This window comes from Pipistrellus kuhlii, unplaced genomic scaffold (genome assembly GCF_014108245.1).
Source record: "Pipistrellus kuhlii isolate mPipKuh1 unplaced genomic scaffold, mPipKuh1.p scaffold_m20_p_1, whole genome shotgun sequence".
NCBI lineage: Eukaryota > Metazoa > Chordata > Mammalia > Chiroptera > Vespertilionidae > Pipistrellus > Pipistrellus kuhlii.
The window spans coordinates 179,482,135-179,498,982 of record NW_023425404.1 but is presented as its reverse complement, the minus strand read 5'-3'; the positions used below and the strand labels follow the sequence as shown (position 1 = coordinate 179,498,982).

The following is a 16,848-nucleotide window of genomic DNA, read 5'->3' as shown; positions in this document are numbered from 1 at the left end:
TTAGATTTGAAGCTCAAGTTTCAAAAATATTCAGATAAGACAAGTACACTCCCGATACTGATCCCATTGTCAAATGTTGTCCAACATTAATTTTCATATGCCTCTTTACAACATAAATATCACTTATTAGGAATAAATGTTTAGTTTGGATTTTTTTTTTCTAAAATACCAAAAGGTTCCACAGCAGTGCCCATCTATTTTATAAACTGACCCGCAGTTTTCTCTTCTTTGAAAAAATTGCAATCTATTTGTGTTAAAAGTATAAATATCATATATCCAGGGCAAACAACTGTATTCCCACCCAATATAATTGATCAGTGTTTTACAATGAAGAAACTCATAGCATTTGGCAGCATCTTCCTGTACTGTGATCAGACCGACCAAAGTACGGTCCTTTGTATACAAATTCTGATAAAGATACCCGAAAAGTAGAAGGTGGTAAAAAGAAATGCTAGGGATAAAGCATTACTCCGTAAAACAAGTCCTCATGGAAACCTGCCCAATCTGATAAAATTCTAAAGACACTGCTAAAAAGTGCTTCCCCTTCTATGAATGATAATTAGTGCTGCAGGCCCTACCGGCATCGCCTGCTCAGTAGCTGATCAGAAGTGGATGTAAAGATAGGGCTTGGCTCACCTACCACCCACCGCAGAAAGGCCACATACTATATGCTTCCAGTCAATTCTGACAGTGAGAGAACCATGTTACAACTTCACTTAAAAATAACAAGAAGGGGGCAAACACAGTAAAACAATAACAAAAAAGCCACAACAACAAAACGCTGTGATGATGAATTGTGTTCGTACCAAAACCATGGTGAGGAGCTCTTGAGAACCACGTTCCCATGCACAGCAACAGTGCCAACGGCGTGCACCGGGCCCTGTGCTCATTCCTCTAGAGCAGTGTATGTTTCCTCTCAGCAGCCACTCAGAGACCTGCATGTAGGGCACATGTGTCAAACACAAGGCCCGCGGGCCAAATCCGTCCCGCCAGGCCTTGCAATGTGGCCCGCACCGCGCTGTCATCACTGCACTCCGCTGCGTTTCCATCACAATGACAGTTTATGGCTGTTCAGTAAACCATTCGGCCCGCGATTTAGGCTGGATTTTAGATTTTGGCCCCTTCTCTGATTGAGTTCGACACCCCTAATGTAGGGAGTGCAGACTGTGGCTGGCCCATCACACCCTGACGAAGAGTGGCCAGTGCCATTAGACATGTTCGTTGGCTGAGCCAGATTCTTGGGAAATAACTTAAGTCTCCAGACATCTTCTTAACAAGCCCTTTCTCAAAGGGGAGCTGGAATTCATCTGAACCTCCTCGGCTTTTAGAATGCTTTGTTAACCTCTCGCCTCTTTTTAAAACCCGAGTGTTGTCTGATAGGCAGCCACTAAAATGAACTCTCCCTGTTTTCAACTTCCTTCCCTTTCTTTCCCCTAAGGCAGACCCTATGTAAACCTAAAAACACGTGCTAACTTAATGGAGAAGTTCCTCAAAGTGCAAAATGTGTTACACATAGTTTCATAGGCTTCGTTTGAACAGCATTTTATACAATACAGTACAGGTGGATCTTTGTGCTCATAAATTACACCACTTCAAAGACACCTAACTTTAAAAGGTTGGCCACTCAAAGTAACCCAAGGATTTTTTACACACACGGTTAATACAGTTGAGCTGTACAAGCTTTGTTCAGACCAAAATAAAGTTAATCTTACATGTATCACATATATATACATACATATTTCCAAAGGCTCTTCAAATGCGTACATACAGCCAGACACATGGCACAAACCATGAATTACCTTATAGTTCACTTTCTGATTTGTACACGATCATTGTACACAATATATATATATATATTTAAAAAACCTTACAAGTCATTTTATTTCTTTCTGCAAGATCTGGTCGCCCTGTAGCTCTTTCGGAAGGGTTCTGGACCGCTGTAGAACCACGCTAAGTTCTTTGATGACCTGGGACGGCAACTTATTATCGGCGTCCAGGGTGGCTCTGCCGTTCCTGTCCTCGGCCTTCCCCAGGGTCTTGGAGCCTTTAGGGCCTTTCTGAGGCCCAGCAAAGGCCTCCGCCTCGGCCTCCGTGTCCTCCAGGCAGTAGAGGCTGCGGTGTTTCCGGGTCCGGTGCCGCAGCTTATCGTCCCTGTGCTCCAGGCAGTGGGCCACCACGGAGGCTCTGTCCTTCAGGGTGCTGTCCCCGGGCTCCTGGTCCTGCTTCTCGTGGAGCCTCAGCTTCTCCAGCTCCCCCCGGGCGCTCTAGGGGAAAATGAAACACCGCATGGGAAAGCCAGACGTGGCAATTCACATTTGGAAAAATGCCTTCCACAGGAAAGCTGAGGCTTCTTATATCACAGCTTATTTCCAGGATTTAAGGTCTAATTTTGACGCAAGTGGCTTCCCTAAATGTAAATTGTAGCTGATCTGAGAGCTGCAGTTGTGGACTAAAATGGAGACCATGGAAATTCATTTGAATGTGCGTTTAACGCAGAACTTCAAAGACGCCTTTCAGGGTGGGTATTTATTTTTTTATTTTCAGGGTAGTTACTTAATCCGAGTATTGTGTTTTTTTTCAAACTTCCCTCTAGCGATTCCCCTCTGTTTGGATGTAGCACATGTCCGTGCATCTGTAGTTCTGTGGTTATACTCACGGCACCCAGAGAAAAGGAAGTCTCTGTGGCCCCTGAGTTGGGGAAATGTTCTCTGTACCACAGCCCCTCTTCGAGATAACAGCGTATTAAAGACTCTGAGGAGTGTTATCACAGAGAAATCCTCTTTCTGTGTGTGTTTTTTTTTAATCTCCTCCCAAAATATTTAGTACAGTCTTTCCTCCCACATAACATTAGAATTCCCCAGAAATATTTTTAAAAATGACTAGAGTACACATTCGTTCAGTAAACTATAAGGACCTACAGGCACCGGAAATCCATTGTCACAATACCTGCGATGGTACAGAGATATACTTTCTTTTAATTTTCCCCCCTCAATTACTGTTTAAGGTGTACAACATGGTGATTAGACATTTACATACCTTATGAAGTGATCACCCAGGTAAGTCTGGTCCCACCTGGCACCGTACACAATTACTGTGATAGTGGTGAGTCTATTTCCTGTGCTTTACATCCCCATGACTGCTTTTATCAACTGGCAACTTTATACTTCCAATCTTGTCTTTTCCACCCATCTTCCCAGCGCCCTTCCTGTCTGGCAACCACCAATTTGTTCTCTGTATCTATGAGTTTGTTTCTGTTTTCTCTGTTCATTTATTTTGTGAGATATCTTTCAGAGTCCATGTGTAAGTGACATCATATGGTCTTGTCTTTCTCTATCTGACTTATTTCCCTTAGCATACCCTTTAAGCCTAAAATCTTGTTGTAGCAAATAAGATCTCATTTTTTATGGCTGAGTAATAGTGTTCAATGCTAATGAGATAAGTGTTCCATTATATATATGTACTGTATCTTCTTTATCCTTTTGTCTGTTGATGCACACACAAGTTGCTTCAATGTTTTGGCTATTATAAATAACACTGCAACAAATACAGGGATGTATACACTGAGTGGCCAGATTATGATGATCTCTAAATGCGTAATAATCTGGCCATTCAGTGTGTGCATGTGTGTGTATATAATTTAGAGGCCTGGTGCATGAATTCGTGCATAGGTGGGGTCTGGCCAGCCTGGCCAGAGGGAGGGGACATGGGCAGTTGGCCAGCCTGCCTGCTGATCAAACTCCTGGTGAAGGGGACAATTTGCATATCAGCCTTTTATTATTTAAGATATACACTGAGTGGCCAGATTATTATGTGTTCAGACATCATAGTAATCTGTCCACCAGTATATATCTTTCAAATTAGTGTTTTGGATTTCTTCAGATAAATGTCCAGAAGTGGAATCATTGGCTCATAGGTTTTATTTTTAATTTTTTTAGAAACCTCTGGACTGTTTTCCACAGTGGCTGTACCAATTTACTATCCCACCAACAGTGCACAAGGGTTCTCTTTTCTCTACAACTTTGCCAACACTTGTTGACTTATTGATGATAGCCATTCTGGCAGGTGTGAGATGATATCTCATGACTTTAATTTGCATTTCCTTGATGATTAGTGATGTTTAGCATATTTTCATATGTGTGTTAGCCTCCTGTATGCTTTCTTTGCAGAATGTCTATATAATTCTATGACCACTTTTTATTTTGTGTTTTTTTTTTAAGTATTTCTTTTTTTTCAATGTTTTATTGATTAAAAAAAAATTAGATTTGAAACACAGATGAGAAACACCATTGATTGGCGGCCTCTGCACACCTCTTACTGGGGTTTGAGCCCCAACAACCCGGGCATGTGCACAGACCAGGAATCAAACCGTGACTTCTTGGTTCATGGGAAGATGCTCAGCCACTGAGCAACAGCAGTGAGCCCTATGCCCATTTTTTAATTGGACTGTTTTTTGGTGTTACATTGTATGAGTTTGGACAACAATCCCTTATTGCATGTGTCATTGGCAAATATCTTCTATTCAGTGTGTTGTTTTATTCATTTTGTTTGTTTCCTTCACTGTTAAAAACCTTTTTAGTTTGATGTAGTCCCATTTGTTTATTTTTTTTCTTTCATTTCCCTTGCCCAAGGAGATATTTCAAAAAAAAATATTACTAAGAGCAATGTCAGAGTTAACTTTCCATGTTTCCCACCCCTGCCCCAGGAAATTTATAGCTCATAGAAAAAATTTTCAGTTTTCCCTAATTTTGTTTTAATGTCTTTTAAACTTTCAATTCCCCCCACCCCACCAACTTTGGAATATTTTTAAACACTCTTTGCCTATACATTGAATCATCAAATCACCACATTTAAATTTACAAAAAAATTCTTAGGTTTAACTACTCATTAATTTTCTATTAATATTTCATGGAATTGTTTTAAAAGCTTTTAACAGTATCTTTAGTGTTTTAGTTCAGTTCCCTGGTCTTAAGTATGGTAAAAACATTGTCTCTGAAATTTAGAATTTTGTATTAGATAACAATTATATATTGTTCAAAATTAGTGCATTTGGGGGAGCGGGGTCCCCTCAGCCCAGCCTGCAATGATGCCAGCATCCCATGTCCCAGCTGGCCTCCCTCCTTGTGCGAGGGATGCTAGGGCTGGTTACAGGGGTGACACCACCAGTGTCTAGTGCCTCTGCCACTATGGGCACCACCATCTTTGTGATGGAGTGATGGTTAATTTACATATTACCCTTTTATTAGATAGGATTATCATTCAAATTCTTAACTGGTACTGATTAATGCATTTTAATACCAATACTATAGCTTTTGCTTTGGCCCATATTGATCCTAAGACAATGTCAGGAAAAACTGGGTCACTATAGGGCATATCCACTCCCTATGTTGACTTCACTTATTCAAACTGTGTCTCCTAACCATGGTTTCTGGGAAACCTGATCCTTGGAATTTTAAGCTTTTAGATTAGCTAAGGAATCCATAGTTTTGTAGGGCAGTGTATCACCCAGAATGGCAGGAGAAACAAGCTCATGGTTTCTTGGAGGTTTATTCTTCTCTTTGATTACATTAGTGAGCAACAAAGGTAATAAACCAGTATTTACAAAGCTTTTAACTTTTAGAGAAAAAGAGTATTATAATGTGTTTAGTGTTCACAGAAAGATAGGCCTGGACAAATAGTTTTTAAAAATCTGATCACTAAATTAAAATGGCTTTAGTCTTTCCAAAGATTTCTGTTTAGAAAGCAAGGTATTCAAACAGCTGAATTCCAAACCTAGAAGAAAGGCCATCTTTTACATGTGTCTCTTCCCAGAGACTCAATGGAGACACTGAAATGTGCATTAGCCCCAGAGCGGGGAGTTTTGAGCATAAACAGCCTCCACCCTTTCCTGAAGAGCCTGCACTTCAAGGCCAGGTTGATGCCACTTCTGCTCTCCCTGCCCCTCAAGGTGAGAAGGGAAACAAATGGCGGCTTTCAGGAAAAAGTGCCCAGTCTTCTCTCTTGATGCTCAGAGGTCATCCTGCAGTTCCTTAAGTTAACTGGGACACCCCATGGGTTCCCAAACCACTGGAACTTGAATATGTCACCAGAAAGTCAGGTGACCAGGGCTTCAGCAGACGTCTGCTGCCATGGGCTCATTCTCAGATTGTTAGAAGTAAACCTCTAAGACTAATTTGAGACTGATTTTACCACCAGAGCTTCTGTACACATATTTAAAATGCGGCGGCTACTTTAGAGATAAGGTATTGTGCATATTTAACAGTCAATGGCATCATTAAACTAATCATTTCAAAGAAGTTAAAAACAAACAAACACAAAACTCCAAAAATGTGCCATAAAATTTCTTGTTTTCTTGACAGATAGGATTTTTCTTATGCTTTTCAAGGGGATTATTCCAGATATTTTTGAAGCCAAGGAATTATTGAATGCACTCAATCACAGTAAGACCAAAGAAAACAAATGCTAGAGTGAACATAAACGAAATAAAGTCCTAACCTACCTCGATATTTCTCCAGGCTTGGGTGGCATTTTTCTCATGCTGGATGGGAATGAGAGGCAGACCTCCGATTTTGGGGTTTTTGGTAATGGAGCGTTTTCGTTGCTTCCCAGCGGGTGGCCGTATATCATTTTCATGCTGTGGAAACACAATTTCTTGCCATTGGTGTGTGACTTGATGATGTATGTACACCCTGTTACAGAGCCACTGGCCCGCTTTTCACACACACACACACACACACACACACACACACCCGGTGACCTGCTTTCTATGAGAATGCCATCTGGCATTAGGGTATGAGCCCTGAAGGCAGCATCGCTGGAGGACATAAAACTCTTACATGAACTGAGCTCTGAGGTCTCAGTTCAAATTCTAATTCTTAAATACATGCTTTCTGTACTACTTACCAAACCAAAAGGGGTGAAATATTTTAAAAGCTGGCACATCTCCTTGTGGGAGAAAAGGAATATACTTGTCTACACTTCTCAGCCCTGTAATCAAAGTAACTATGCATTCACGTTTGTTCTCTCCACCAAAGAGGACTTCAGTGTAAACATAATAAATTGATCCTGTGTAGCCCAAGTTAACCTTAGGGACGTCATCAGAAAAATTAGCCTTAATTGATGACCTTTTAAGAAAGTTACTCTTTCATCTAATTGGTTTCCAGAGAAATGTTACCTTGTACACATACATTTATACTGAAAATCATTGTTCAACAGAGAGTGTGGCACATTTGTTCTCAGATTATCGACTACAAATTCTTGCCACTGAGCTGTTGTAGATATGACTGGGGAAAATTTAATTTTGCAACTGGGAAAAATATCCACAGGTAAAAATATAAGCTCTTGACTGATAAATCCTTGAGATATGAGGATAAAAGAAAAATCTTTAAAGATTTTTCCACTCCTCAGGGTACATTCACTTGTCAGATGTTGGGAAAAGCAAATTGATTTTCAGACAACCATCTATGAAAGAAATACAGAACACGAACTATAAAAGGAACAGCTTACAGATGTTATGGTGAAATGAAAAACATTTGGTAAGCTATATAGCTGAATGCCTACTCTTATTTTCCACTACTCTTAAGACTCAAGAGAGTCTTGTGCTTATGTTGCAATTATTATTTTAATGTAGGGTATTATAGCACAGAATTCATCTCAACAAAGGCTGACTGCATACCCATTGTAGAATAGCTGATTTATATTGAGGGGCATACTGCTAGACTTTGGGCTTATCTATATACATGTATTATCGCCTTTCATCCTCAGTAATCCTATAGGTAGGTCCTACTTATTACTAGACTTAGTGGATATGCATAAGGTCTGCCCTTGAATTTTAACACAATGAGGTCCAGTGGTTTTATTGCTAGCTTTACCCAGTGGCCAAGTATGTTTCTATTGAAGGAGTACAAAAAACATTTTACATATGTTAAAGGCACGCTTTACAATTAAATATCACATTTTGGAGTTATTTATTACATGTTCTTATAAGCTAATATCTTTTTAAAGTATAGTACTTTGTAAGATACTGTGTAATATGAAGCAAGAATTCTCATGATCCATTCCCAATGTGTTAAGGAAGTATTTACCCTGGTTTAACAAATCAAATGCAGTAGATGTATGTAATATTTTAATCAGAGGGAAAGTGACAAGCTTCCTAATATTTTTATGTCATGGTCCCACAATGGATAAAATGATTTTGATGTTATATACATGGGATGTTCCCAACATGTAAAGCTGGGAGAAAACTGGTTGGGAAGGAAGTGGCAACCCTATGAATTCCGCTTTTACTCACTGATGTGCTAGTATAGTGCATGCGTTAAATGACATTCTGAGGAACCTAAGAGAAATGCAGTTTTCAAACACGATTTCTTTTCCTGACATGATAAACAATGCTCTAGATACTGCCTAATTGGGTGTCATTGAATGGACCCAAGGAGTATTTTTCCCAATAGCAGAAATCACTAGATCTAAGTAATATGTTCTGATACTTATAATTATGTACAAGTGACTTCAAAATTTCTCCTGCATAGATCATATAGCTGAGATCATACTTCCATTATTATAACCAACCAGAGGCCTGGTACACAAAATTCGTGCACAGGTAGGGTCCCTAGGCTGGTGATCAGGACCGATTGGGGCCTTCCTTTCCTGCCTGCCTTCATTCCGTGCCGACCCTTGGTGGTCAGTGCACATCATAGCAAGCTGCTGAACTCCCAGTCGGTCAAACTCCCAAGAGGGCAATTTACATAGTAGCCTTTTATTATACAGGAAGGGTGATCACATCCCAAAATCTTCATTTGTCTCCCACTCTCTAGTTTCTTTCCCCACCGGTTTACTGAAATATAACTGACAAATAAAATTGTAAAATATTTAAAGTAAACATGATGATTAGAGAAACACATATACCATATCATTTCACTCTATGTAGAATCTAAAGAATAAAGTAAACAAAGTCGACTGGCTCAAAAGACAGAGCGAACTGGTGGTTGCTAAGGGGAGGTGAGTTGGGGGACCCAGTGTAAAAGTTATACAATAGTCACAGGGATATAAACTACAGCATAGGGAATATAGTCAATAACATTATAATAACTATGTATGGTGTCAGAGGGATTACCTGAAATATTGGGGGAGATTGGTTTAAAATATATGAATATTTAACCACTCTGCTGTACACCTGAGACTAAAACAAAATAATAAATGTAAGCTGTAACTGAAAAATAAAATTAGGAAAAAAAGGATTGACAGAGTTCTTCCTCTCATGAAATTTACATTTTAGTAGGAAAGGCAGAAATGAAAAATCAAATGCACAAATGTTTGTACTGAAGTACAGGGGTGAAGTTCTCCTATAGGAAGGTCTAATCAGGGGTCCTCAAACTTTTTAAAGTGGGGACCAGATCACGGTCCCTCAGAGAGCTGGAGGGCTGGACTATATGAACTACTATTTCCTACTGTAACACCTCAGCTGCGCTCACTGCCCAAAAAACCTGGCGGGCCGGATCAGACTCCTCTGCGGGCCGCATGTGGCCTGTGGGCCGTAGTTTGAAGATGCCTGTAATGGAGAATGAGGAAGTTTCTCTGAGAATGTGACCTGTAAACTGATCTCTGAAGCGGGGTGAGGATAGAGATGGATATCAGAAAGGTATTCTGCTCACTAGAAGGACTAATTATAAGGGAGGGACACTTACTATTTTGTGTGTGTGTGTGTGTGTGTGTGTGTTTAACATCTGCTACGTTCTTGTCTGTTTCTCAATGGAGGTGATCCATTAAATCCTTAAATCCCAAAGAAGTTTTGTGTTGACATTAATCCTGAAACATGGGCTGGACAAACAAAGGGAATTGGGCTGAGACCACACAGGATAATCGAGGCAGGGAAAAATAACTTCACCCAGAGAGCAGCATCTGTTTCCTGGCTGTTTATACTTTGATTTTCAAACTGCAGAATGGACTGACTTCAGTTATAAAAACAAAAACAAAAAATCAACTTAGTTGCATCACAAAGAGATAGTGTAATAGTTTTCGATTCTATAGTTCCAATTTTAGTAAAATACTTCAAATGCAGCTTTTTAAAGTAGGACCTGAACATCTGAATTATTAAGAAGACCCCCAAAGGAAGAAAAGTCTCTAAGAAAAAGTTAGCAACTAGTCTTTTTCTGCAAATGTATTCCCAGGTAGTTATAGCGTCAGGCTGAGAACAGTGTTTATTAACCACTGGAGAGGATACTAAATTAAAGGAACAGAGAAAATGACCAGATTTTGGGGGTGAATTAACTTCTCTTGTAAGAGAAATGGGGAAGTACATCCTCGGTAATGAAGAGTGGCAACTTAATTGTGACCGTGAATTTCAATGCCCTTGTGCGAAGCAATGCTGGAATTCAGCCAGACAAGGCTGGGGGGAAACCAACTCTAATTATAACGTGAACCCTCCCAAAAGTGAACTTTCCTCCCAGAAGGAGACTGAATGGGGAAAGGGGTACATGTGTTTGCCTCTGGGTTTAAACCAGTAACTAAATATATGGTCCTAAGCAAAAGATGGAACCTTTGTTCATCTCTATTTCCTCGTCATTAAGAATTGTCATGCATAGTTTGTTGCAAGGTACACACGTATTAACTCTTTTTGAAGTTTCAAGCAAATAACATGCATTAAAGAAATGTAGGTACCCGTCCTTATTTGTGGATAGGCAGGGGAGGGGAGAGTAGGATCACGTGGAGTTCTGGTGGGGTGGCAGCTCAGACAAAACTCTATTTCTTATCCTGTCGTCTTGTCTTGAAGCAATACACCTCTCCTAGGCTGCGAAGCTGTGGGGCTGGCCAAAAGCTTCCATGGAGAGAGTAAACTCTCTTTCAAAGAGAAAGGGATAAATCCTGATGCTTACATATTAAAAATATATAAACGAGTAATTAAAAGTATATGCATAAATTCAAACGTTACTGGAAATCACCACCATTTCCCAGACACCATCAAAACAGGTCCCTGGACCACTGGAAACAGATACCTTACCTGGGCAAGGAAGACACTGGCCATCCACTCCATCTGGGTTTGTAAACTGTCACAACACAGGTGCCTGCAAAGCAAGATGTATGTCCATATAAATCCAAACGTCCACTCTCCAGTGTATTTGGTAACTAAGGGATCAGAAATCCCTACGGTTTCCCTGATGGATGGCTTATCGCAATCAAAATGGGAGTATCTCCGTACAGGTTGCTTAGCATACAATGTCAGAATAATAGTGTACCAATGCCATTTTAAACAAAATATAGCTAAGGTTTTGATAATTGCTGAAAGACAATCAGCAATATTTTTGGAAAGGCAGAGAGGTCAATCTCATTTGCTTTTTTAGGTGCAAGATGGTAAAATATTTTTCCCCCTAGAAACTTCCAGCTTAAGAAGAATAATGTATGCATATTTTCTTAAAAGCAGATTTTTAAAAAGGCTTAGACAGTCTCCATCATTATGATGATAAACATTAATACCCACAAGACTCGTGAAAAGAAGCTAAGTGAAAAAAACTGCTTCTTGTCCAATAACACCTCTTTTTAAAAAAAATATATTTTATTGATTTTTTACAGAGAGGAAGGGAGAGAGATAGAGAGCTAGAAACGTCAATGAGAGAGAAACATCGACCAGCTGCCTCTTGCACACCCCCTACCAGGAATGTGCCTGCAACCAATGTACATGCCCTTGACCGGAATCGAACCTGGGACCTTTCAGTTCGCAGACTGACGCTCTACCACTGAGCCAAACCGGTTTCGGCCAATAACACCTCTTATTGAAAACCTATATATACAGAGCGCTTGCCCTCAACACTCACACAGTCCATTAGGGGAGCTGGGAACATAAACAAATAATAAAACAGCGAGAGAAGCGAAAAGAGAAACAGCACACTTGGGGATGGAGGTTGTTTTCCTATAAGAGGAAAATGTTGTGACTGACAGCAAAATGAGAAAATGGGCATTCGATACAACCATATTTTTTTTTTTATATTCCTGTATAATAAAAATACTTTCTAAAAATGTTAAAACTTCTGAAATATTCTTGCTTCATTGAAAGATTATCATAGAGACACTGTCCTTTTCCATTTACCATATCCAAAAGAACCTTTCTCAAGGTTTTGATAACAGATCCTTTGAATTACACACCAATGTGTATAAAATATTGTAGATACAAAGAAGACATAGAGATTAAAGGTGAGGATTGCAGGACTTAGGGGCATCTGAGCTATGGCTGAATGAAGGACAGTGGAGTCTGCCAGCTGGGCAGGGCGAGGACAGTGATGAGGAAAAGGAGCAGCACATGGAACGGATGAAGGCTCGGTAAGGGGACCACACCTATTAAACATGGAGGTGGGATACGGCAAGGCATGTGCAGTGAATTCAAGGCCTAACTTTATCATTAAGTAAAAAGGGGAAGTTACGGGCGATGAAGCTGATGGAGGCCATATTTAAGGGCCTTGCATGCCAGGCCTACACTTCCGTGCTTTATCCTGTAAGGTGACGAGAATCACCGAAGAGTTTTAATGCAGGGGAGAAACGTGATACATTTTGGAAAGTCTCTTTGGGGCTGGATGGAGAAGGTCCTAGAAGACAGAGGCAGGAAGAGCACTTAGAACTCCTGCACTAATCCTGGCAGATGAATGAAGCAGCGCCCGAGGGTGCAGGGTAGGGTGAGTTAGAGAGACAGGAAGAGGCATGTCGGTACAGCTTGGATTCCTCAGACACAGGAAGGTAAGAGAGAAGGAGACTTCTAGTACAATCTTTCGGGAAAGTGGCTCAATCCGATGATATCAGTGGAATCCAGTAGAGAACAGTTTTGAAACCAAGGTTTTCCTTTTTTAGCTGAGTTTTAGCTAGTTCTTATCCCTTATTTAAGATTGAATGGTGCCTGCGTGTCCCCTAAGAGCTAGGATCCCACACTCATAGTAACTAGGAAGAAATCAGATACAGTTGCTCTTAAGAGATATGGGCAATTAGGATACATGGGACTGGAATGGACCTAAATTCTGAAAGCAAATACATTTTCCTCTTCCTAGACTCTAAGTGTTTAGTAAAGATTTTACCTCCGCTTCCTGTCTATCGATCTAGCTGCCAAGTCACAGCATTATCCATTTACGAAGATTACTATCCATACACCAGATCCCCCAATGGCCGGCAGGAACTTACCACTGATGTTTTTCAGAAAACGCTGTCAGTCCCCAGCTGCGCCACATGAGGAGAAAACACAAACACAGTCACAATGATAAACCTAACCAGCCTGGAAACAGGATGGGGTGCTGAGGAGTTGACATTTAACGGTGGAAGTGCATAACAGAATGGGTACCCACCGTGAAGATTCCACGGGTGTGATTTATCTAGAGGTTGTGGAGGGATGTGGCTACCCTTTTAAATATGCAGAGGGAGACGGAGGGAAGGGGCCTCAGGATGTCAGGGGGCAGTGGGAGAAGCCTCTCAGAAGGGAGTCTTGGCTGAGTGAAAGCAGATGTCTAGACAAAAATGGCCAAAATAAGATAATATTCATACTGACCTGCTGATAGTGTGAGAATTTGAAAAAAAAAAAAAAAATGTGCCCATTGCAATGCAGGTATTTGCGTTGGGCTTACAAATTAAGCATAGAGGCAAAAGCAAGAATATTTTGAGAGTCACAAACCATAGAGAGTTCATTAAAATGAAGTTTCATGAGATTAGATGTATATGTAGAAACATTAATTAGCTAAGTCAAAAGTAATTTTTGATAAGCAAGTACAGTATGGCCCCAGCCAGGTGGCTCAGTCGGTTGGAGCATCATCCCTTACACCACAAAAGGCTGCAGTTCAACTGCCAATCCTGTCACATATGTAGGTTGCGGGTTCGATCTCGGGTAGGGGCACGTGCAGGAGGCAACCGATTGATGTTTCTCTCTCACATCAATGTTCCTCTCTCTCTGTCTCTTTTCCTAAATCACTGAACATATCCTCAAGGTGAGGATTAAAAGAAGTAAGTACAGGGTAAACCGAATGCTGGGTTGATTCAGTGTTCAAGAGGAACAGAATGTTTAGGAAGGGTCCATCTACTACGCGCTGTGGATTTACTACCAAATTCGGCAAAGCAAAAAGGGCAAATCAGAGAGCCAGGCTAGCCAGGCTGTCTGTCTTCTTCTGGGCAGACCTGCCTGGAACATTCCTTGTGTCCCCAGGCTTTGGCTGAACAAGGGACGGGATGCTGACACACCCAGGTGTTTCCCAGCAGACAGGGCTCCTGGGATTTCTTGTTCTACGGAGGAGACAGGCACTCACCCAGGAGCTGCCTTAAGGGGACCGGCCTCCCTCCTCAGCTACCCACACACATTCTCTGGATCTGGCTTCTTAAGAAACTTGTCTACAGCATAGTGTATAAAGTTAGGTCAGTGGTCGGCAAACTCATTAGTCAAGAACCAAATATCAACAGGAAAATGATTGAAATTTCTTTGGCGAGCCAAATTTTTTGAACTTAAACTTCTTCTAATGCCATTTTTTTCAAAATAGACTCGCCTAGGCGTGGTATTTTGTGGAAGATCCACACTAAGGGGCTAAAGAGCCGCATATAGCTCGCTAGCTGCACTTTGCCAACCACGGAGTTAGGCTAATTCCTCTGATCCCAATTCCTTGAACAGACATATACCCCATAACTTTTTCAGCCCTCCCCTTTCAAGCCTTACCTTGTTGGAGGTTTCACTTTCTTCCTCACTCCAAGATAAAACTTCATTGAGCTGAGAGGAAGCATTTTGTCATGTTTGCTACTCTGTAAGGAAAACAAAATAGTATGCAATTGAACAGACTTCACAAATATCCTTGTTATTTGCCTTGAATGTTAATGACTGGGTTTAGAATTGCTTAGTTTCTCCAGTGTTTTATGAATGTAATACCAGCTCTTAGCAAATGAAGATCGTTTTGATTACAATGTTGTAAATTTAAATAGATAATGTTGGATATATATGTCTGTTTATGTATGTATATTTAAACACACACTTAATGACCCCTTATTTAAAACAGCTGGAACCAGATGCGTATCAGAATTGAAAATTTTTCATGTTTTCATATTTTAAAAATAATACAATGCATATGCAATATGTCACATAACTCCACCACACTACCAGTGTTGCTTGGGGCAGCACCCTTTATTCAAATATATTCATATTTCTACATGCAAATGCATGCTATTTCATATGGTGTGAGATAAATAAAGGCTATAAATATTGTTATAGACAATGTTTGTAATACCCTCTACCTCCAACTTCCTATGTTGAAACTTAATCCTCATTGTGATAGTATTAGAAGGGGGTCCCTCGGGAGGTGATTAAGGCATGAAGGTAGAGCCACATGAATGTACCAGTGCATTGACAGAAGGAGGCCAGAGAGCTGGCTCTCACTCTTTCCACCAAGTGGGATCCAAGTTGGCAATCTACAACCTGGACAAGGGCCTCACTAGACCCTGACCTGACTGGCCCCCGATTCACATCCAGCCTCCAGAACCGTGAGAAACTGACGCCTGCAGTCTATAAGCCACCCGGTCCATGTACAGTACTTTCTCACAGCAGCCTGAGCTGAGGTAAAATCATCTTGGTTTTTGGATTTCAGAATTATAGAAAACATTATGAACCTAGATAGGCACATACTGAACTATCTCAAATATCCATAGTAATAAAAATTAAATTCACAAAAATAGACTATAAAAAGAGAATTTATAAACATTAGCTTTAGATCAATTACACATTCTCCATACACATTCTTGCATATTTATTTGTGATTGATATTTTAAAAACGTTAATCCTTGAACACAGAACATCAGGAAGGTTGTCTGACAGAAGCAAAACTTGAATTCTTATGCTTTAATTTAAAAACTTAATGTCAAATCACACAAATTTTATGATTTATCCTTGCATACCCTGCAATAGATTTTATACAGATAATAGCCATGGAATTAATTATTAACACAAGCAGCCTTATATCCTAAGGAAATCTCTTGTTTCAAACTGTAGGCAGTCAGAATGTATAACTGAGAGCTAGGGTGTGAGGGTCACAGAGACCTAGGTGCAAATCGGCCTTGCTACTTATTAGTTTGAGGCATCATGTGCTTCTCTCAGCTCTTTTTTCTTAAATCCTGACCTGAGGATTTTTTTTTTTTAATTGATTTTTAGAAAGAGTGGAAGGATGCAGCGGGGAGACAGAGAGAAACATTGATGTGAGAGAGAAACAGACACATAGACTGGCTGCCTCCAGCAGAAGCCCCAAACAGGGCCAGGGATCTAGCCTGCAACAGATATATGCCCTGGACTGGAATCTAACCCTGGACCCTCAGTCTCAGGGCCGAAACTCTCTATCCACTGAGCCAAACTGGCTAAGGCCTTACTTCTTCCAGGTTGCAGCTTTTATGAACAAAAGCTGCTTACGAACATTCCTGAACTTTTATGGACATAATAACCAGGAACAGAATTGCTAGGTCCAGGGGTAGATGTTCTAATAAACTTATCTAACAGCTGCACAACATTTCTACACAGTGATTGTGACTGTACCCTCCCATCAGCAATGTATGAGTTGTAGTTTAATCAACATCCTCGTCCACATTAGGGGTTGTGACTCTTAAAATTTTAGTCATTTTACTCAACATAAAGAGTAAAATAGTATATCAGAGTTTAATTTGCATTTATTAATTTCCATTAGCTAAACTCAAGCCACTTTTGCCTTAGGGCATGACACACTTTCCCAGTCATTTTATTGACTGAGATGTTGACTGATATGCTTGTTTATGTAATGCATATTAGACTTTTCTTTAGGAGTTAAGTCATTCCCTGTTCTAAAAAATGTGAGGTGCTTCGTAAAGGCCAAATATGGAGTTCTTCACTGC

General features: G+C 40.4%; 1 protein-coding gene across 10 annotated transcripts in view; it reads right to left on the bottom strand.

The window, feature by feature from the left end:
• Positions 1-1,649: 1,649 nt before the first annotated feature.
• ARAP2 (ArfGAP with RhoGAP domain, ankyrin repeat and PH domain 2) overlaps positions 1,650-16,848 on the bottom strand; it is a 156,132-nt gene continuing 140,933 nt past the window's right edge. For 7 of the 10 annotated variants that reach the window (XM_036418827.2, XM_045573511.1, XM_036418812.2 and 4 more), the window contains 5 exons: positions 14,663-14,745; positions 13,153-13,188; positions 10,994-11,057; positions 6,497-6,631; positions 1,650-2,264 (listed from right to left, as the gene is read on the bottom strand). In XM_036418827.2, the coding sequence (XP_036274720.1) occupies positions 1,875-2,264; positions 6,497-6,631; positions 10,994-11,057; positions 13,153-13,188; positions 14,663-14,745 (708 nt within the window). In that variant the 3' untranslated portion in view covers positions 1,650-1,874. Of the gene's footprint in view, positions 2,265-6,496; positions 6,632-10,993; positions 11,058-13,152; positions 13,189-14,662; positions 14,746-16,848 lie in introns of those variants that run through there. The other 3 variants (XM_036418854.2, XR_004984430.2, XR_004984429.2) reach the window with 3 other exon arrangements.